At 49.7% G+C, this 22,281-nt stretch overlaps 1 protein-coding gene across 15 annotated transcripts in view; it reads left to right on the top strand.

The window, feature by feature from the left end:
• The window catches only part of RAP1GAP (RAP1 GTPase activating protein), a 254,893-nt gene that overhangs the window by 224,757 nt on the left and 7,855 nt on the right, over window positions 1-22,281 (top strand). For 13 of the 15 annotated variants that reach the window (XM_076072917.1, XM_076072915.1, XM_076072916.1 and 10 more), the window contains 5 exons: window positions 9,360-9,469; window positions 12,108-12,212; window positions 13,844-13,994; window positions 19,714-19,948; window positions 21,927-22,006. In XM_076072917.1, coding sequence (XP_075929032.1) covers window positions 9,360-9,469; window positions 12,108-12,212; window positions 13,844-13,994; window positions 19,714-19,948; window positions 21,927-22,006 — 681 coding nt within the window. The remainder of the gene's footprint in view (window positions 1-9,359; window positions 9,470-12,107; window positions 12,213-13,843; window positions 13,995-19,713; window positions 19,949-21,926; window positions 22,007-22,281) is intronic. The other 2 variants (XM_076072918.1, XM_032968064.2) reach the window with 1 other exon arrangement.

Below are 22,281 nucleotides of genomic sequence, written 5' to 3'. Positions count from 1 at the left end.
ATATTGAGAATAATCGATGAGAGAGATGTGGGGAAACCTGACCCCCCCTCCCCCCCGGGGCCCTCCCACGTCTCCACAGCCGGAGACTCTCTCACGGTGAGAGCCACGCGAGCCGTGAGCTGCCAGCAGCGCGACGAGGACGTCCCACGGCGATTAAAGCAGTGGGACGTCGATGACGACGATGATGACGACGACTTTTGATTTAAAGCTTTCGTGACTGCAGTAATTCATATTCTTAGTTTTTTCGGTAAAGTCACGTTGAAGAGAAACAACAAAATAACAAAATATATATAAAACAATAAAAAATTCTCACGACGTTTCGACCATAACTCAAACGGTCATCATCAGGTGTGTCGGTTTGCATAAATTTATTTTGAAAACGGCATATTTATTTATATATATAAAAATAACGTTTGCGTCACGCGCAACGATGGCAGTTTGCCAGGACTAGTCCATCTATTTTTTGAAAAGAGGAGGGGGGGAGACGAAATTTGTTTTTATGTATGCTGTCTGAAAGGCACTGTAAGCGTGAACAATCAATCAAGAACTGAAATGATTTATCAAATCTTTCCAATGATTGCTAAGATAGAATCCATCTTCTCGGTTGAAATTGTCTCTGTGTTTGTATATGTGGATAGCCTCATGAACGAATCTCTCATGGAAGCCAGATGGCTTACAAAGAACCTCCGTCTTGGAAAAGTCAATGGCATGTGAGCCTACTGAATTAGAACAATGATCTGCTACGGCCGAGGTGTTGGTCCTACCGTGTTTAAGGTCTGCTTTATGTTCACGAATGCGGTCCGAGATATGGCGTTTGGTTTCTCCAATGTAACTACTACCACAGAGGCAACTTAGTTTGTAGACACCAGGGTATTGTATGTCCGGAATCACATCTTTTACAGACGGAACCAGATCACGGATTTTATGTAATGTGTTGAAACGGACCTGGATCTTGTGTTTATTCAAGATTTTGGAGATCTTTTTTGTGATCCCAGCAATGTAGGGTAAAGTGATGGTTTTGAAAGGCTCCTCAAGAGGGTTCTTCTTCATGGTTTGAGTGATAGCTTTGCGGATTGTATAGTCGGAGTAACCATTAGCCCTAAGAGCTTGGTGTACGTGCTTGAGTTCACTGCTTATGTGTTCCTGGTCGGATATGCATTGGGCTCTATGATACAGAGTCTTGATGAGAGAATTCTTCTGTGATGGATGGTGGTGGGAATCCGGTTTCAGATAAGCATCCGTATGGGTAGCTTTCCTGTAGACAGAGTGGCTCATTGAACCATCAGGTCTCTTTTTAATTAGGACATCCAAAAAAGGTATCTTGCCATCTATTTCGACTTCCATGGTAAATCTGATGGCTGGGTGTATGGAATTGATGTGGTCGAAGAATTTGTCTAGAGCAGGCCGGCCATGTGGCCAGATGACAAAAGTGTCATCCACGTACCTCTTCCATAAGGTTGGGCGCAGAGTGGCAGTCTGGATGGCGTCAGTCTCAAATTTCTCCATGAAAATGTTAGCTATAACTGGAGAAAGGGGGGAGCCCATTGGGGTGCCCTCAGTTTGTTTGTAGAAAGTTCCATTCCAAGTGAAGTATGTATTGGTTAAACAGTGTCTCACCAGGGGGGGTACCTCAGTGTTTAGTCCTTGATGAACCAAGTCTTCAATGATTGCAATGGTGTCAGGTACAGGAACCTTGGTGAATAAGGAAACTACATCAAAACTGACAAGCAGGTCGTCTGGGGACAGGGAAATACCCTTGATTGTTGATACCAGGTGAGTAGAATTTTGTATCGCAGAGGTGGTCTTTCCAGTGAAAGGACGCAGGATTTCAGATAAAAAACGAGCTAGTTTGTAGGTGGGGGAGCTGATAGTAGAGACTATGGGACGAAGAGGTGTATCAACTTTATGTATTTTTGGTAAGCCGTATAATCTTGGTGGCCTGGCAGCAGAAGGTTTCAACGAAAACTGTTTAGATTGATCAATTAATGCGGTTGAATCAGAAATGATTTTGTTGGTTTGTGTGACGAGGCTGTTGGTGGGATCTCTTTTTATTTTTGTATAACTACCATCGTCGAGTAATTCTTTAATTTTGTTGTTGTATTCTATTTTATCCATGATAACAGTAGCATTGCCTTTGTCAGCTGAGAGAACTACAATATCATTCCTCTTTTTTAATTTATATAATTCAAAACGCTCATCTTTGCTGAGGTTGCTAGCTGGCATCTTAGCGTTTTTGAGGGTTGCAGCGATTTCAGATCTTGCTACGTCTGCAGCGATGTGACCCAGGCCCCTGAGAGCAACGTCTACTTGGGCAATTATATCATTAACTGGTATGTGTTTAGGTGTGACTGCAAAGTTTAGACCTTTAGCTAAAACGGATTTCAGACCATCGGAAATAGAACTGTTACTGCGATTAATTACGACTTTATTAACGTCTAACTTTTTGGTGTGTGGGTCCGGTCTTTTGTTTAAGAGGAGGTTAAATTTGGAAATCAGGTTTTTCTTACATTTGGTCGACATAGTAGCAGCTGAAGAGGCAGTCATATTGTCTACATGTTCCCAATCCGATGTGGACATTATTGCCGTCAATGATAAGTGTGATTTGTAGAGTGTCTTGTCTAACTGATCTAGTTCTGTGCGTATAAGTCTGATTTTTTCTGAGATAAGAGCTAAGCTAGTTTTGAAAAGAATTCGTTTCGCATTAGAAGAAGTTACAGTAGCAGAGGTGAGTGTAAATGCGATTGGTATTACCCCAGAGTCGCGGCATCTCTTCAGGAAGGTGAGAGACTCGATCAGCTGAGCTTTCTTATCCCGGAGTTTGTTGAAAGATCTTAAAGTTATGTGAAAACCCTCCCCGTAGAGGCGATTAAATTTTGATTTAAAGCTTTCGTGACTGCAGTAATTCATATTCTTAGTTTTTTCGGTAAAGTCACGTTGAAGAGAAACAACAAAATAACAAAATATATATAAAACAATAAAAAATTCTCACGACGTTTCGACCATAACTCAAACGGTCATCATCAGGTGTGTCGGTTTGCATAAATTTATTTTGAAAACGGCATATTTATTTATATATATAAAAATAACGTTTGCGTCACGCGCAACGATGGCAGTTTGCCAGGACTAGTCCATCTATTTTTTGAAAAGAGGAGGGGGGGAGACGAAATTTGTTTTTATGTATGCTGTCTGAAAGGCACTGTAAGCGTGAACAATCAATCAAGAACTGAAATGATTTATCAAATCTTTCCAATGATTGCTAAGATAGAATCCATCTTCTCGGTTGAAATTGTCTCTGTGTTTGTATATGTGGATAGCCTCATGAACGAATCTCTCATGGAAGCCAGATGGCTTACAAAGAACCTCCGTCTTGGAAAAGTCAATGGCATGTGAGCCTACTGAATTAGAACAATGATCTGCTACGGCCGAGGTGTTGGTCCTACCGTGTTTAAGGTCTGCTTTATGTTCACGAATGCGGTCCGAGATATGGCGTTTGGTTTCTCCAATGTAACTACTACCACAGAGGCAACTTAGTTTGTAGACACCAGGGTATTGTATGTCCGGAATCACATCTTTTACAGACGGAACCAGATCACGGATTTTATGTAATGTGTTGAAACGGACCTGGATCTTGTGTTTATTCAAGATTTTGGAGATCTTTTTTGTGATCCCAGCAATGTAGGGTAAAGTGATGGTTTTGAAAGGCTCCTCAAGAGGGTTCTTCTTCATGGTTTGAGTGATAGCTTTGCGGATTGTATAGTCGGAGTAACCATTAGCCCTAAGAGCTTGGTGTACGTGCTTGAGTTCACTGCTTATGTGTTCCTGGTCGGATATGCATTGGGCTCTATGATACAGAGTCTTGATGAGAGAATTCTTCTGTGATGGATGGTGGTGGGAATCCGGTTTCAGATAAGCATCCGTATGGGTAGCTTTCCTGTAGACAGAGTGGCTCATTGAACCATCAGGTCTCTTTTTAATTAGGACATCCAAAAAAGGTATCTTGCCATCTATTTCGACTTCCATGGTAAATCTGATGGCTGGGTGTATGGAATTGATGTGGTCGAAGAATTTGTCTAGAGCAGGCCGGCCATGTGGCCAGATGACAAAAGTGTCATCCACGTACCTGATGGTTCAATGAGCCACTCTGTCTACAGGAAAGCTACCCATACGGATGCTTATCTGAAACCGGATTCCCACCACCATCCATCACAGAAGAATTCTCTCATCAAGACTCTGTATCATAGAGCCCAATGCATATCCGACCAGGAACACATAAGCAGTGAACTCAAGCACGTACACCAAGCTCTTAGGGCTAATGGTTACTCCGACTATACAATCCGCAAAGCTATCACTCAAACCATGAAGAAGAACCCTCTTGAGGAGCCTTTCAAAACCATCACTTTACCCTACATTGCTGGGATCACAAAAAAGATCTCCAAAATCTTGAATAAACACAAGATCCAGGTCCGTTTCAACACATTACATAAAATCCGTGATCTGGTTCCGTCTGTAAAAGATGTGATTCCGGACATACAATACCCTGGTGTCTACAAACTAAGTTGCCTCTGTGGTAGTAGTTACATTGGAGAAACCAAACGCCATATCTCGGACCGCATTCGTGAACATAAAGCAGACCTTAAACACGGTAGGACCAACACCTCGGCCGTAGCAGATCATTGTTCTAATTCAGTAGGCTCACATGCCATTGACTTTTCCAAGACGGAGGTTCTTTGTAAGCCATCTGGCTTCCATGAGAGATTCGTTCATGAGGCTATCCACATATACAAACACAGAGACAATTTCAACCGAGAAGATGGATTCTATCTTAGCAATCATTGGAAAGATTTGATAAATCATTTCAGTTCTTGATTGATTGTTCACGCTTACAGTGCCTTTCAGACAGCATACATAAAAACAAATTTCGTCTCCCCCCCTCCTCTTTTCAAAAAATAGATGGACTAGTCCTGGCAAACTGCCATCGTTGCGCGTGACGCAAACGTTATTTTTATATATATAAATAAATATGCCGTTTTCAAAATAAATTTATGCAAACCGACACACCTGATGATGACCGTTTGAGTTATGGTCGAAACGTCGTGAGAATTTTTTATTGTTTTATATATATTTTGTTATTTTGTTGTTTCTCTTCAACGTGACTTTACCGAAAAAACTAAGAATATGAATTACTGCAGTCACGAAAGCTTTAAATCAAAATTTAATCGCCTCTACGGGGAGGGTTTTCACATAACTTTAAGATCTTTCAACAAACTCCGGGATAAGAAAGCTCAGCTGATCGAGTCTCTCACCTTCCTGAAGAGATGCCGCGACTCTGGGGTAATACCAATCGCATTTACACTCACCTCTGCTACTGTAACTTCTTCTAATGCGAAACGAATTCTTTTCAAAACTAGCTTAGCTCTTATCTCAGAAAAAATCAGACTTATACGCACAGAACTAGATCAGTTAGACAAGACACTCTACAAATCACACTTATCATTGACGGCAATAATGTCCACATCGGATTGGGAACATGTAGACAATATGACTGCCTCTTCAGCTGCTACTATGTCGACCAAATGTAAGAAAAACCTGATTTCCAAATTTAACCTCCTCTTAAACAAAAGACCGGACCCACACACCAAAAAGTTAGACGTTAATAAAGTCGTAATTAATCGCAGTAACAGTTCTATTTCCGATGGTCTGAAATCCGTTTTAGCTAAAGGTCTAAACTTTGCAGTCACACCTAAACACATACCAGTTAATGATATAATTGCCCAAGTAGACGTTGCTCTCAGGGGCCTGGGTCACATCGCTGCAGACGTAGCAAGATCTGAAATCGCTGCAACCCTCAAAAACGCTAAGATGCCAGCTAGCAACCTCAGCAAAGATGAGCGTTTTGAATTATATAAATTAAAAAAGAGGAATGATATTGTAGTTCTCTCAGCTGACAAAGGCAATGCTACTGTTATCATGGATAAAATAGAATACAACAACAAAATTAAAGAATTACTCGACGATGGTAGTTATACAAAAATAAAAAGAGATCCCACCAACAGCCTCGTCACACAAACCAACAAAATCATTTCTGATTCAACCGCATTAATTGATCAATCTAAACAGTTTTCGTTGAAACCTTCTGCTGCCAGGCCACCAAGATTATACGGCTTACCAAAAATACATAAAGTTGATACACCTCTTCGTCCCATAGTCTCTACTATCAGCTCCCCCACCTACAAACTAGCTCGTTTTTTGTCTGAAATCCTGCGTCCTTTCACTGGAAAGACCACCTCTGCGGTACAAAATTCTACTCACCTGGTATCAACAATCAAGGGTATTTCCCTGTCCCCAGACGACCTGCTTGTCAGTTTTGATGTAGTTTCCTTATTCACCAAGGTTCCTGTACCTGACACCATTGCAATCATTGAAGACTTGGTTCATCAAGGACTAAACACTGAGGTACCCCCCCTGGTGAGACACTGTTTAACCAATACATACTTCACTTGGAATGGAACTTTCTACAAACAAACTGAGGGCACCCCAATGGGCTCCCCCCTTTCTCCAGTTATAGCTAACATTTTCATGGAGAAATTTGAGACTGACGCCATCCAGACTGCCACTCTGCGCCCAACCTTATGGAAGAGGTACGTGGATGACACTTTTGTCATCTGGCCACATGGCCGGCCTGCTCTAGACAAATTCTTCGACCACATCAATTCCATACACCCAGCCATTAGATTTACCATGGAAGTCGAAATAGATGGCAAGATACCTTTTTTGGATGTCCTAATTAAAAAGAGACCTGATGGTTCAATGAGCCACTCTGTCTACAGGAAAGCTACCCATACGGATGCTTATCTGAAACCGGATTCCCACCACCATCCATCACAGAAGAATTCTCTCATCAAGACTCTGTATCATAGAGCCCAATGCATATCCGACCAGGAACACATAAGCAGTGAACTCAAGCACGTACACCAAGCTCTTAGGGCTAATGGTTACTCCGACTATACAATCCGCAAAGCTATCACTCAAACCATGAAGAAGAACCCTCTTGAGGAGCCTTTCAAAACCATCACTTTACCCTACATTGCTGGGATCACAAAAAAGATCTCCAAAATCTTGAATAAACACAAGATCCAGGTCCGTTTCAACACATTACATAAAATCCGTGATCTGGTTCCGTCTGTAAAAGATGTGATTCCGGACATACAATACCCTGGTGTCTACAAACTAAGTTGCCTCTGTGGTAGTAGTTACATTGGAGAAACCAAACGCCATATCTCGGACCGCATTCGTGAACATAAAGCAGACCTTAAACACGGTAGGACCAACACCTCGGCCGTAGCAGATCATTGTTCTAATTCAGTAGGCTCACATGCCATTGACTTTTCCAAGACGGAGGTTCTTTGTAAGCCATCTGGCTTCCATGAGAGATTCGTTCATGAGGCTATCCACATATACAAACACAGAGACAATTTCAACCGAGAAGATGGATTCTATCTTAGCAATCATTGGAAAGATTTGATAAATCATTTCAGTTCTTGATTGATTGTTCACGCTTACAGTGCCTTTCAGACAGCATACATAAAAACAAATTTCGTCTCCCCCCCTCCTCTTTTCAAAAAATAGATGGACTAGTCCTGGCAAACTGCCATCGTTGCGCGTGACGCAAACGTTATTTTTATATATATAAATAAATATGCCGTTTTCAAAATAAATTTATGCAAACCGACACACCTGATGATGACCGTTTGAGTTATGGTCGAAACGTCGTGAGAATTTTTTATTGTTTTATATATATTTTGTTATTTTGTTGTTTCTCTTCAACGTGACTTTACCGAAAAAACTAAGAATATAAAGATGACGACGACGTCGATGACGACGACGATGACGATGATGATGACGACGACGACGATGACGACGACAATGACGACGACAATGATGACGACGATGACGACGACGATGATGACGATGATGACGACGACGATGACGATGACGACGACGATGACGACGACAATGACGAAGACGATGACGAAGACGATGACGGCGACGATGACGACGACAATGACGACGACGATGACGACGTCGATGACGATGACGATGATGACGTCGATGACGATGACGACGACGATGACGATGATGATGATGACGACGATGACGACGATGACGACGACAATGACGAAGACAATGACGAAGACGATGACGGCGACGATGATGACGACGATGACGAAGACGATGACAACGATGATGACGACGATGATGACGACGACGAAGACGATGACGACGACAATGACGATGACGACGACGATGACGACGACGATGACGACGACGATGACGGACCAAGTGTCCTGCGCTCCAAGGGGGCCACGTAGAGAAGTAAAGAACTCGGCTTCATTCCGGCCGCTGGGCTTCTCTCTCTCTGTTGTCAGGACCCAGGCTTTCCCATCAGCCACTGCGTTGGAATCCGTGGTATTACTCGCTGATCTTCTTCACTGCCCGTGCCACTCGGGTTGCACAAGCGAGTCAACTCGGGTTGCACAAGCGAGTCAACTCAGGTTGCACAAGCGAGTCAACTCAGGTTGCACAAGCGAGTCAACTCAGGTTGCACAAGCGAGTCAACTCAGGTTGCACAAGCGAGTCTACTCTGGTTGCACAAGCGAGTCAACTCAGGTTGCACAAGCGAGTCAACTCAGGTTGCACAAGCGAGTCAACTCGGGTTGCACAAGCGAGTCTACTCAGGTTGCACAAGCGAGTCAACTCAGGTTGCACAAGCGAGTCAACTCAGGTTGCACAAGCGAGTCTACTCTGGTTGCACAAGCGAGTCTACTCAGGTTGCACAAGCGAGTCAACTCGGGTTGCACAAGCGAGTCAACTCGGGTTGCACAAGCGAGTCTACTCAGGTTGCACAAGCGAGTCAACTCAGGTTGCACAAGCGAGTCAACTCGGGTTGCACAAGCGAGTCAACTCGGGTTGCACAAGCGAGTCTACTCAGGTTGCACAAGCGAGTCTACTCGGGTTGCACAAGCGAGTCAACTCGGGTTGCACAAGCGAGTCAACTCGGGTTGCACAAGCGAGTCTACTCAGGTTGCACAAGCGAGTCTACTCAGGTTGCACAAGCGAGTCCACGCGTAGGTGGAGGAGGAGGCTTCTTCTCGTGGTTGGAGCCGAATCGTGTTCCAGCACTGTCAAACCGCGACAGGTCCAGGTCAGGAGGTGACCGCAGCCCGTAGCGACTCGCTCGTGTCAACCCGGGCTGAGCGTCGTAGTTGCCGGCGCTGGTCGTTGTCACGTGGTGGTTGAGACGCCTGTCCCCACCGTGTGACCACCCCCTCGACCCCCGACCCCTGACCCCCACCCCCCAGGCATTGATCATCCCCAGCAAGAGCCCTGTGCGCAGGAAGTCGAGTCCGTTCGGCGCTCGCAGGAGCAGCGCCATCGGCATCGAGAACATCCAGGAGGGGCCCGAGATCCGGTGAGGGCCCCTGGGCCGCTCGCACCCGCTCACTCACTCACTCACCTGCTCACTCACCTGCTCGCTCACTCACTCACTCACCTGCTCACTTACTCACTCGTTCATTTAACTCGCTCACTCACTCACTCTTTCGTTTAACTCGTTCACTTACTTACTTACTCACTCAGTCACTCACCTGCTCGCTCACTCACTCACTCACCCGCTCGCTCGCTCACTCACCTGCTCACTCATTCATCTGCTCACTCACCCGCTCGCTGACTCACTCACTCACTTACTCACCTGCTCGCTCACCTGCTCGCTCACTCACTCACTCGCTCACCTGCTCGCTCACCTGCTCACTCACCTGCTCACTCACCTGCTCGCTCACCTGCTCAATCACTCACTCGCTCACCTGCTCGCTGACCTGCTCGCCCCCGCTCACCTGCTCGCTTACTCACTTACTCACTCGCTCACCTGCTCGCTCACTTACTCACTCACCTGCTCGCTCACTCACTCACTCACCTGCTCGCTCGCTCACTCACTCACCCGCTCACCTGCTTGCTCACTTACTCACCTGCTCACTTGCTCGCTCACTTACTCACTTACTCACTCACCCACTCACTCACTCACTTACTCACTCACCCGCTCACCTGCTCGCTCACTCACTCACTCGCTCACTCACCCGCTCACCTGCTCGCTCACTCACTTACTCACTCATTCGCTTACTCACTCACTCACCTCCTCACCTGCTCGCTCACTCACTCACTTACTCACTCACCTGCTCGCTCACTCACTTACTCACTCACCCGCTCACTTACTCACCCGCTCACTTACTCACTCACCCACTTAATCACTCACTCACTCACTTACTCACTCACTCACCCGCTCACTTACTTACCCGCTCACTTACTCACTCACCCACTTACTCACTAACTTACTCACTCGCTCACTCGCTCACTCACTCACTCACCTGCTCACCTGCGCGCTCACTCGCTCACTCACTCACTCACTCGCTCACTCACTCACTCGCTCACCTGCTCGCTCACTTCCTCATTCACTCACTCACCCATTTAACTCGCTCACTCACTCACCCGCTCACCTGCTCGCTCACTTACTCACTCACTCACTTACTCACCCGCTCACCTGCTCGCTCACTCACTCACTCACTTACTCACTCACTTATTCGCTTAACTCGCTCGCTCACTCACTCACTCACTTACTCACTCACTTACTCACTCACTCACTCACTCACTTACTCACTCACTCACTTACTCACTCGTTCGCTCGCTCACTCACTCACTCGTTCGCTCGCTCACTCACTCACTCATTCGTTTAACTCACTCACTCACTCATTCGTTTAACTCACTCGCTCACTCACTCATTCGTTTAACTCACTCACTCACTCATTCGTTTAACTCGCTCGCTCACTCACTCACTCGCCCAAACACTCACTCGTTTAACTCGCTTGACCAATTATCTACTCGCTCATACGCTCACTTGCCTACCTGCTCGCTCACTCACTCATTTACTCGCTCGCTCAATCAACCCCACGGTCGCTCACTCAACCATCTACTCGCCCGCCCACTCGTACAGTGAGGGAAAAAAGTATTTGATCCCCTGCTGATTTTGTACGTTTGCCCACTGATAAATAAACGATCAGTCTATAATTTTAATGGTAGGTTTATTTGAACAGTGAGAGACAGAATAACAACAAAAAAATCCAGAAAAACGCATGTCAAAAATGTTATACATTTATTTGCATTTTAATGAGGGAAATAAGTATTTGACCCCCTCTCAATCAGAAAGATTTCTGGCTCCCAGGTGTCTTTTATACAGGTAATGAGCTGAGATTAGGAGCACACTCTAAAAGGGAGTGCTCCTAGTCTCAGCTTGTTACCTGTATAAAAGACACCTGTCCACAGAAGCAATCAATCAATCCGATTCCAAACTCTCCACCATGGCCAAGACCAAAGAGCTCTCCAAGGATGTCAGGGACAAGATTGTAGACCTACACAAGGCTGGAATGGGCTACAAGACCATTGCCAAGCAGCTTGGTGAGACGGTGACAACAGTTGGTGCGATTATTCGCAAATGGAAGAAACACAAAAGAACTGTCAATCTCTCTCGGCCTGGGGCTACATGCAAGATCTCACCTCGTGTAGTTGCAATGATCATGAGAACGGTGAGGAATCAGCCCAGAACTACACGGGAGGATCTTGTCAATGATCTCAAGGCAGCTGGGACCTTAGTCACCAATAAAACAATTGGTAACACACTACGCCGTGAAGGACTGAAATCCTGCAGCGCCCGCTAGGTCCCCCTGCTCAAGAAAGCACATATACATGCCCGTCTGAAGTTTGCCAATGAACATCTGAATGATTCAGAGGACAACTGGGTGAAAGTGTTGTGGTCAGATGAGGCCAAAATGGAGCTCTTTGGCATCAACTCAACTCGCCGTGTTTGGAGGAGGATTTTGTTGTTGTTATTCTGTCTCTCACTGTTCAAATAAACCTACCATTAAAATTTTAGACTGATCATTTCTTTGTCAGTGGGCAAACGTACAAAATCAGCAGGGGATCAAATATTTGTTTCACCTCACTGTATATCTTCTTACCCCTGTGTCCCCGCGTGTCCCCCCATCTCCCCCGTGTGTCCGCAGCGAGGGCTCGCTGGGCTCGCACAAGGCCGCGGAGAGCGATCGCACCTTCCCGGAGCCTCGCTCCGACCACTCGAGCCAAAGCTCACCCGAGATGCCCACCGCCAAGTACGGGTGGCTCCACCACGCTCGCCCACCACTCACTCACATAGACCACCACTTACACGCACAAACTCCACCACTCACTCACATAGACCACTGCTTACACACACAAACTCCACCACTCACTCACATAGACCACCGCTTACACACACAAACTCCACCACTCACTCACATAGACCACCACTTACACGCACAAACTCCACCACTCACTCACATAGACCACCACTTACACGCACAAACTCCACCACTCACTCACATAGACCACCACTTACACGCACAAACTCCACCACTCACTCACATAGACCACCAGTTACACACACAAACTCCACCACTCACTCACGTAGACCACCACTTACACACACAAACTCCACCACTCACTCACATAGACCACCACTTACACACACAAACTCTACCACTCACTCACATAGACCACCACTTACACACACAAACTCCACCACTCACTCACATAGACCACCACTTACACACACATACTCCACCACTCACTCACATAGACCACCACTTACACACACAAACTCCACCACTCACTCACATAGCCCACCACTTACACACACAAACTCCACCACTCACTCACGTAGACCACCACTTACACACACAAACTCCACCACTCACTCACATAGACCACCACTTACACACACAAACTCTACCACTCACTCACATAGACCACCACTTACACACACAAATTCCACCACTCACTCACATAGACCACCACTTACACGCACAAACTCCACCACTCACTCACATAGACCACCACTTACACACACAAACTCCACCACTCACTCACATAGACCACCACGTACACACACAAACTTCACCACTCACTCACATAGACCACCACTTACAGGCACAAACTCCACCACTCACTCACATAGACCACCACTTACACACACAAACTCCACCACTCATTCACATAGACCACCACTTACACACACAAACTCCACCGCTCACTCACATAGACCACCACTTACACACACAAACTCCACCACTCACTCACATAGACCACCACTTACACGCACAAACTCCACCACTCACTCACGTAGACCACCACTTACACGCACAAACTCCACCACTCACTCACATAGACCACCACTTACACACACAAACTCCACCACTCACTCACATAGACCACCACTTACACACACAAACTCCACCACTCACTCACATAGACCACCACTTACACACACCAACTCCACCACTCACTCACATAGACCACCACTTACACACACAAACTCCACCACTCACTCACATAGACCACCACTTACACGCACAAACTCCACCACTCACTCACGTAGACCACCACTTACACACACAAACTCCACCACTCACTCACGTAGACCACCACTTACACGCACAAACTCCACCACTCACTCACATAGACCACCACTTACACACACAAACTCCACCACTCACTCACATAGACCACCACTTACACGCACAAACTCCACCACTCACTCACATAGACCACCACTTACACACACAAACTCCACCGCTCACTCACATAGACCACCACTTACACGCACAAACTCCACGGCTCACAAAGTGGAAGGAACAACGTAAGTGCAGGTCATCGTCTAGGTCAGGGGTCTCACCTCTGGCCCACCCCCCCACGCGTGCTGCAGGGTGGTGGTCTCCGTGGGGTCCAAGGGCAACAACAACAACGGTGGGGGGGCGACGGCGCTGCACCTGTCGCGCTCCTCGTCCAACGCGAGCAGCTTCACGAGCGTCGCCGAGGAGCACGAGGAAGGGCTCGACGAGTACGACACGGGACTAGTGAGTACGACACGGGACTAGTGAGTACGACACTGGACTAGTGAGTACGACACTGGACTAGTGAGTACGACACGGGACTAGTGAGTACGACACTGGACTAGTGAGTACGACACGGGACTAGTGAGTACGACACGGGACTAGTGAGTACGACACTGGACTAGTGAGTACGACACTGGACTAGTGAGTACGACACGGGACTAGTGAGTACGACACTGGACTAGTGAGTACGACACGGGACTAGTGAGTACGACACTGGACTAGTGAGTACGACACGGGGCTAGTGAGTACGACATGGGGCTCGCGATTACGACACTGGACTAGTGAGTACGACACGGGACTAGTGAGTACGACACTGGACTAGTGAGTACGACACTGGACTAGTGAGTACGACTCTGGACTAGCGAGTACGACACTGGACTAGTGAGTACGACACGGGACTAGTGAGTACGACACGGGGCTAGTGAGTACGACACTGGACTAGCGAGTACGACACGGGGCTAGTGAGTACGACACTGGACTAGCGAGTACGACACTGGACTAGTGAGTACGACACTGGACTAGCGAGTACGACACTGGACTAGTGAGTACGACTCTGGACTAGCGAGTACGACACGGGACTAGTGAGTACGACACGGGACTAGTGAGTACGACACTGGACTAGTGAGTACGACACTGGACTAGTGAGTACGACACGGGACTAGTGAGTACGACACTGGACTAGTGAGTACGACACGGGACTAGTGAGTACGACACTGGACTAGTGAGTACGACACGGGGCTAGTGAGTACGACATGGGGCTCGCGATTACGACACTGGACTAGTGAGTACGACACGGGACTAGTGAGTACGACACTGGACTAGTGAGTACGACTCTGGACTAGCGAGTACGACACTGGACTAGTGAGTACGACACGGGACTAGTGAGTACGACACGGGGCTAGTGAGTACGACACTGGACTAGCGAGTACGACACGGGGCTAGTGAGTACGACACTGGACTAGCGAGTACGACACTGGACTAGTGAGTACGACACTGGACTAGTGAGTACGACACTGGACTAGTGAGTACGACACTGGACTAGTGAGTACGACACCGGGCTAGTGAGTACGACACTGGACTAGTGAGTACGACACTGGACTAGCGAGTACGACTCTGGACTAGTGAGTACGACACTGGACTAGTGAGTACGACACTGAACTAGCGAGTACGACACTGGACTAGTGAGTACGACACTGGACTAGCGAGTACGACACTGGACTAGTGAGTACGACACTGAACTAGCGAGTACGACACTGGACTAGCGAGTACGACACTGGACTAGTGAGTACGACACTGGACTAGTGAGTACGACACTGGACTAGCGAGTACGACACTGGACTAGTGAGTACGACACTGGACTAGTGAGTACGACACTGGACTAGTGAGTACGACGCTGGACTAGCGAGTACGACACTGGACTAGTGAGTACGATACTGAACTAGTGAGTACGACACTGGACTAGCGAGTACGACACCGGGCTAGTGAGTACGACACTGGACTAGTGAGTACGACACTGGACTAGCGAGTACGACACCGGGCTAGTGAGTACGACACTGGACTAGCGAGTACGACACTGGGCTAGTGAGTACGACACTGGACTAGCGAGTACGACACTGGACTAGCGAATACGACACTGGACTAGCGAGTATGACACTGGACTAGTGAGTACGACACTGGACTAGTGAGTACGACACTGGACTAGTGAGTATGACACTGGACTAGCGAGTACGACACTGGACTAGCGAGTACGACACTTGACTAGTGAGTACGACACTGGACTAGTGAGTACGACACTGGACTAGTGAGTACGACACTGGACTAGTGAGTACGACACTGGACTAGCGAGTACGACACTGGACTAGTGAGTACGACTCTGGACTAGTGAGTACGACACTGAACTAGCGAGTACGACACTGGACTAGCGAGTACGACACTGGACTAGCGAGTACGACACTTGACTAGTGAGTATGACACTGGACTAGTGAGTACGACACGTGACTCGTGAGTACGACACTGGACTAGTGAGTATGACACTGGACTGGTGAGTACGACACTGGACTAGTGAGTACGACACTGGACTAGTGAGTACGACTCTGGACTAGTGAGTACGACACTGAACTAGCGAGTACGACACTGGACTAGTGAGTACGACACGGGGCTAGTGAGTACGACTCTGGACTAGTGAGTACGACACGGGACTAGTGAGTACGACACTGGACTAGCGAGTACGACACTGGACTAGTGAGTACGACACGGGGCTAGCGAGTACGACTCTGGACTAGCGAGTACGACTCTGGACTAGCGAGTACGACACTGGGCTAGTGAGTACGACACGGGACTAGCGAGTATGACACTGGACTAGCGAGTATGACACTGGACTAGTGAGTACGACACGGGGCTAGCGAGTACGACACTGGACTAGCTAGTACGACACTGGACTAGCGAGTACGACACAGGACTAGTGAGTACGACACTTGACTAGTGAGTACGACACTGGACTAGTGAGTACGACACTGGACTAGTGAGTACGACACTGGACTAGTGAGTACGACTCTGGACTAGTGAGTACGACACTGGACTAGCGAGTACGACACTGAACTAGCGAGTACGACACTGGACTAGCGAGTACGACACTGGACTATTGAGTACGACACTGGACTAGTGAGTACGACACGGGACTAGTGAGTACGACACGGGACTAGGGAGTACGACACTGGACTAGTGAGTACGACACGGGGCTAGTGAGTACGACACTGGACTAGCGAGTACGACACTGGACTAGCCAGTACGACACTGGACTAGCGAGTATGACACTGGACTAGTGAGTACGACACTGGACTAGTGAGTACGACACTGGACTAGTGAGTATGACACTGGACTAGCGAGTACGACACTGGACTAGCGAGTACGACACTTGACTAGTGAGTACGACACTGGACTAGTGAGTACGACACTAGACTAGTGAGTACGACACTGGACTAGTGAGTACGACACTGGACTAGCGAGTACGACACTGGACTAGTGAGTACGACTCTGGACTAGTGAGTACGACACTGAACTAGCGAGTACGACACTGGACTAGCGAGTACGACACTGGACTAGCGAGTACGACACTTGACTAGTGAGTACGACACTGGACTAGTGAGTACGACACGTGACTAGTGAGTACGACACTGGACTAGTGAGTATGACACTGGACTAGCGAGTACGACACTGGACTAGTGAGTACGACACGGGACTAGTGAGTATGACTCTGGACTAGCGAGTACGACACTGGACTAGCGAGTACGACACTGGACTAGCGAGTACGACACTGGGCTAGCGAGTACGACACTGGACTAGTGAGTACGACACTGGACTAGTGAGTACGACTCTGGACTAGCGAGTACGACACTGGACTAGTGAGTACGACACTGGACTAGTGAGTACAACACTGGACTAGTGAGTACGACACTGGACTAGTGAGTACGACACTGGACTAGTGAGTACGACACTGGACTAGTGAGTACGACTCTGGACTAGCGAGTACGACACTGGACTAGCGAGTACGACACTGGACTAGTGAGTACGACACTGGACTAGTGAGTACGACACTGGACTAGCGAGTACGACACTGGACTAGTGAGTACGACACTGGACTAGTGAGTACGACACTGGACTAGTGAGTACGACGCTGGACTAGCGAGTACGACACTGGACTAGTGAGTACGATACTGAACTAGTGAGTACGACACTGGACTAGCGAGTACGACACCGGGCTAGTGAGTACGACACTGGACTAGTGAGTACGACACTGGACTAGTGAGTACGACACTGGACTAGTGAGTACGACACTGGACTAGTGAGTACGACACTGGACTAGTGAGTACGACACCGGGCTAGTGAGTACGACACTGGACTAGTGAGTACGACACTGGACTAGCGAGTACGACTCTGGACTAGTGAGTACGACACTGGACTAGTGAGTACGACACTGAACTAGCGAGTACGACACTGGACTAGCGAGTACGACACTGGACTAGTGAGTACGACACTGGACTAGCGAGTACGACACTGGACTAGTGAGTACGACACTGAACTAGCGAGTACGACACTGGACTAGCGAGTACGACACTGGACTAGTGAGTACGACACTGGACTAGTGAGTACGACACTGGACTAGCGAGTACGACACTGGACTAGTGAGTACGACACTGGACTAGTGAGTACGACACTGGACTAGTGAGTACGACGCTGGACTAGCGAGTACGACACTGGACTAGTGAGTACGATACTGAACTAGTGAGTACGACACTGGACTAGCGAGTACGACACCGGGCTAGTGAGTACGACACTGGACTAGTGAGTACGACACTGGACTAGCGAGTACGACACTGGGCTAGTGAGTACGACACTGGACTAGCGAGTACGACACTGGACTAGCGAGTACGACACTGGACTAGCGAGTATGACACTGGACTAGTGAGTACGACACTGGACTAGTGAGTACGACACTGGACTAGTGAGTATGACACTGGACTAGCGAGTACGACACTGGACTAGCGAGTACGACACTTGACTAGTGAGTACGACACTGGACTAGTGAGTACGACACTGGACTAGTGAGTACGACACTGGACTAGTGAGTACGACACTGGACTAGCGAGTACGACACTGGACTAGTGAGTACGACTCTGGACTAGTGAGTACGACACTGAACTAGCGAGTACGACACTGGACTAGCGAGTACGACACTGGACTAGCGAGTACGACACTTGACTAGTGAGTATGACACTGGACTAGTGAGTACGACACGTGACTCGTGAGTACGACACTGGACTAGTGAGTATGACACTGGACTAGCGAGTACGACACTGGATTAGTGAGTACGACACTTGACTAGTGAGTACGACACTGGACTAGTGAGTACGACACTGGACTAGCGAGTACGACACTGGACTAGTGAGTACGACACGGGGCTAGCGAGCACCACACGGGACTAGGGAGTACGACACTGGACTAGTGAGTACGACACGGGGCTAGTGAGTACGACACTGGACTAGCGAGTACGACACTGGACTAGCGAGTACAACACTGGACTAGCGAGTACGACACTGGACTAGTGAGTACGACACTGGACTAGCGAGTACGACACTGGACTAGTGAGTACGACACTGGACTAGTGAGTACGACACAGGGCTAGCGAGTACGACACTGGACTAGCGAGTACGACACTGGACTAGCGAGTACGACTCTGGACTAGCGAGAACGACTCTGGACTAGCGAGTACAACGCTGGACTAGTGAGTACGACACTGGACTAGTGAGTACGACACTGGACTAGTGAGTACGACACTGGACTAGCGAGTACGACACTGGACTAGTGAGTACGACACAGGGCTAGTGAGTACGACACTGGACTAGTGAGTACGACACTGGACTAGCGAGCACCACACGGGATAGCGGGGATCGTGAGGACCGCACGTAGCAGTGAGCACGATGGTGGGGAATCACGCTGATAGGGAACAGACGGATTTGGTTCAAGGCACCGTTAAGAAAAGTCGGTCGGCTTGGCGGACGGGACTAATGACAAGAGAGGCAGCGGGACTAATGACGAGGAGGGGAGCGCGCCCGAGCGTACGTACGGCGCGGAGATGGAGTGTGACGAAGGGGGGGGGCGGTTGGGGGCGGCTCGTGTGCAGGAGGAGCGCGACGGAGCGTCGTGCCACGCGGGAGGCGGCACCGGCTCGTGGTGCCCTTCGCCCGGCGATGGATCTTACGCGGCTGACGATGACCGTGATGTGCCGCAGGAGAGCCTGTCCTCGGCTGGCACGCCCCACAAGCGCGACTCCTTCACCTGCAGCACCTGGCTGGACGACAGCATGGCCGTTGCCAGCAGCGGCGGCGGCGGCGCCCCCGGTGCCGCCGCCTCTCCAGGTGAGACGGACGCCGGTGAATCCCGGCATGCCACGTCCCGGTGCGCCTCTGTGTCTCTCCTAGCGGCGGAGGCCCTCGTCTGCCAGCGGTGGCGTGAGCGAGCGGTTGCAGGGGCTGAGCCTCTGGTGCCTGATGTTATTGCACCAGTTGCTGCACCGCCCGGCTCGGAGCCTTGCGAAGGGGCCACCCAATGGGCTGAATGCACCGCCAGGAGGCAGGGTGGGTGGGTGTTGTGTGTGGGTGGGGTGGGTGGGGTGGACGAGTGGGGTGCGGTGGGCGAGTGGTGTGGGGTGGGCGGGTGGGGTGGGCGAGTGTGATGGGATGGGTGGGGTGGAATGGGGTGGGGTGGGATGCTTGGATTTGGTGGGTGGGGTGGGTGGGGTGGGGTGCGGTGGGTGGGTAGTTTGTGTTTGGTTGGTGGAGTGGGGTTGGGTGGGGTGTGGTGGGTGGGGTGGGGTTGGGTGGGGTGGGGTTGAGTGGGGTTGGGTGGGTGGGGTGGTTTTGGTGGGTGGGGTTGGGTGGGTGGGTGGGGTTGGGTGGGGTGGGGTTGGGTTGGGTGGGTGGGGTTGGGTGGGTGGGGTGGGGTTGGGTGGGTGGGGTGGGGTTGGGTGGGTGGGGTGGGGTTGGGTGGGTGGGGTGGGGTTGGGTGGGGTTGGGTGGGTGGGGTTGGGTGGGTGGGGTGGGGTTGGGTGGGTGGGGTGGGGTGGGGTTGGGTGGGGTTGGGTGGGTGGGGTGGGTGTGGTGGGTGGGGTGGGGTTGGGTGGGTGGGGTGGGGTTGGGTGGGTAGGGTGGGGTTGGGTGGGGTGGGTGTGGTGGGTGGGGTGGGGTGGGTGTGGTGTGTAGGGTGGGGTTGGGTGGGTGGGGTTGGTGGGGTTGAGTGGGTGGGGTGGGTGGGGTTGGGTGGGTGGGGTGGGGTTGGGTGGGTGGGGTGGGGTTGGGTGGGTGGGTGGGGTGGGGTTGGGTGGGTGGGGTGGGGTGGGGTTGGGTGGGGTGGGTGGGGTGGGTGGGGTGGGGTTGGGTGGGGTGGGTGTGGTGGGTGGGGTGGGGTGGGTGTGGTGGGTGGGGTGGGGTTGGGTGGGTGGGGTGGGGTTGAGTGGGTGGGTGGGGTGGGGTGGGTTGGGTGGGTGGGGTGGGGTTGGGTGGGTGGGGTTGGGTGGGTGGGGTGGGTTGGGTGGGTGGGGTGGTGTGGGTGAGGGCCATGTGCCACAGTGACTCCAGTGAAAATGGTTTATGGGCGTCACGACGAAGCCAACGCAGTGTTATCGACAGACGTGTTGGGATTTTGGTCGAGCATTTACTTTGGAGGTCACCGAAAATAATTTCAGAACCAGTGAAATTATTTAAAGTTTTCGTTTGCCACAGAGCTGATTCCCTTGTGCGGATAGCGAGGCAATTGATGTGAATTTAAAAGTAAACTAAAACATTTTTTTATTCTGTTGTAGCTCATTTTCAGAAGCCACCTGGAAATCACAAGTGTTGGCTCAACCAAGTGGATTATCATCACGTACAAATCAATGGGAGCCAAATAACTCTGAACGCATTTTAATTCTGAATGTGGAGGGGAAAACCCAGAGGAGCCGTAGACAAATCCACTAGACCATGGGGAGAACACGCAAACTCCAAACACACAGGCGCCGGGATCGAACCCACGTCCTCCTGTGTGCGAGGCGAGGTAGTGAACATTCTGCCACCGTGGCGAGGTGTAGCTCTGCCGCGTGATCGTATCGCGAATTGTTCTCTGACACGGGGTGGTGCACCGCTCGCTGGGGTCATCGCGGACGGCCCACTGCGGTGGGACATGCGGAATGTGACCGGAGGATAATAGAATACAAGAAGAGAACGATAATTTTTTATTGTGATTATGATTTGACGTTGTTGCATGTCTCGTGACTTTGCCATTCCACTATTTTTATGTTAATCGCCGTGCGGTTTGTGTTGTCGTGTTTTTGTTTCCCATTGTCGTGTCGTGTGGGCTCAGCCTCCGCGTGCCTCGCTGTGTCTGGGGACACATCAAAGCCAAACGGAAAGGTTAAGGGTCACCCAGTCATGAACCACTTGGTAAGAACCTTTCTGACAACAAAAGTAAAACAGTACAGCAACAACGCGCGGACTTTAACCGATCCGCTGCCGGATCGAGGCCTCCCCTGAGGATCGTTTGACCATACTTCACCACGCTGGTCAATGCGGGTGGCTGACGTTGCGTGCGGGGGGGATCTGGAGGGGAACCCGTGCAGAACGGTGTGGGGGGGGGGGTGGGAGGTTCGCACAAACTCCACGGAGAAAGGCGCCCAGGTTGGGCATCTGGTACCCGCTGGGTGCCTCGTCGTCCCCGC

This window comes from Petromyzon marinus, chromosome 39 (assembly GCF_048934315.1).
Source record: "Petromyzon marinus isolate PM22_M1 ecotype Great Lakes invasive population chromosome 39, UKy_Petmar_22M1.pri1.0, whole genome shotgun sequence".
NCBI classification, from domain to species: domain Eukaryota; kingdom Metazoa; phylum Chordata; class Hyperoartia; order Petromyzontiformes; family Petromyzontidae; genus Petromyzon; species Petromyzon marinus.
This window is presented reverse-complemented; position numbering and strand designations above follow the sequence as displayed.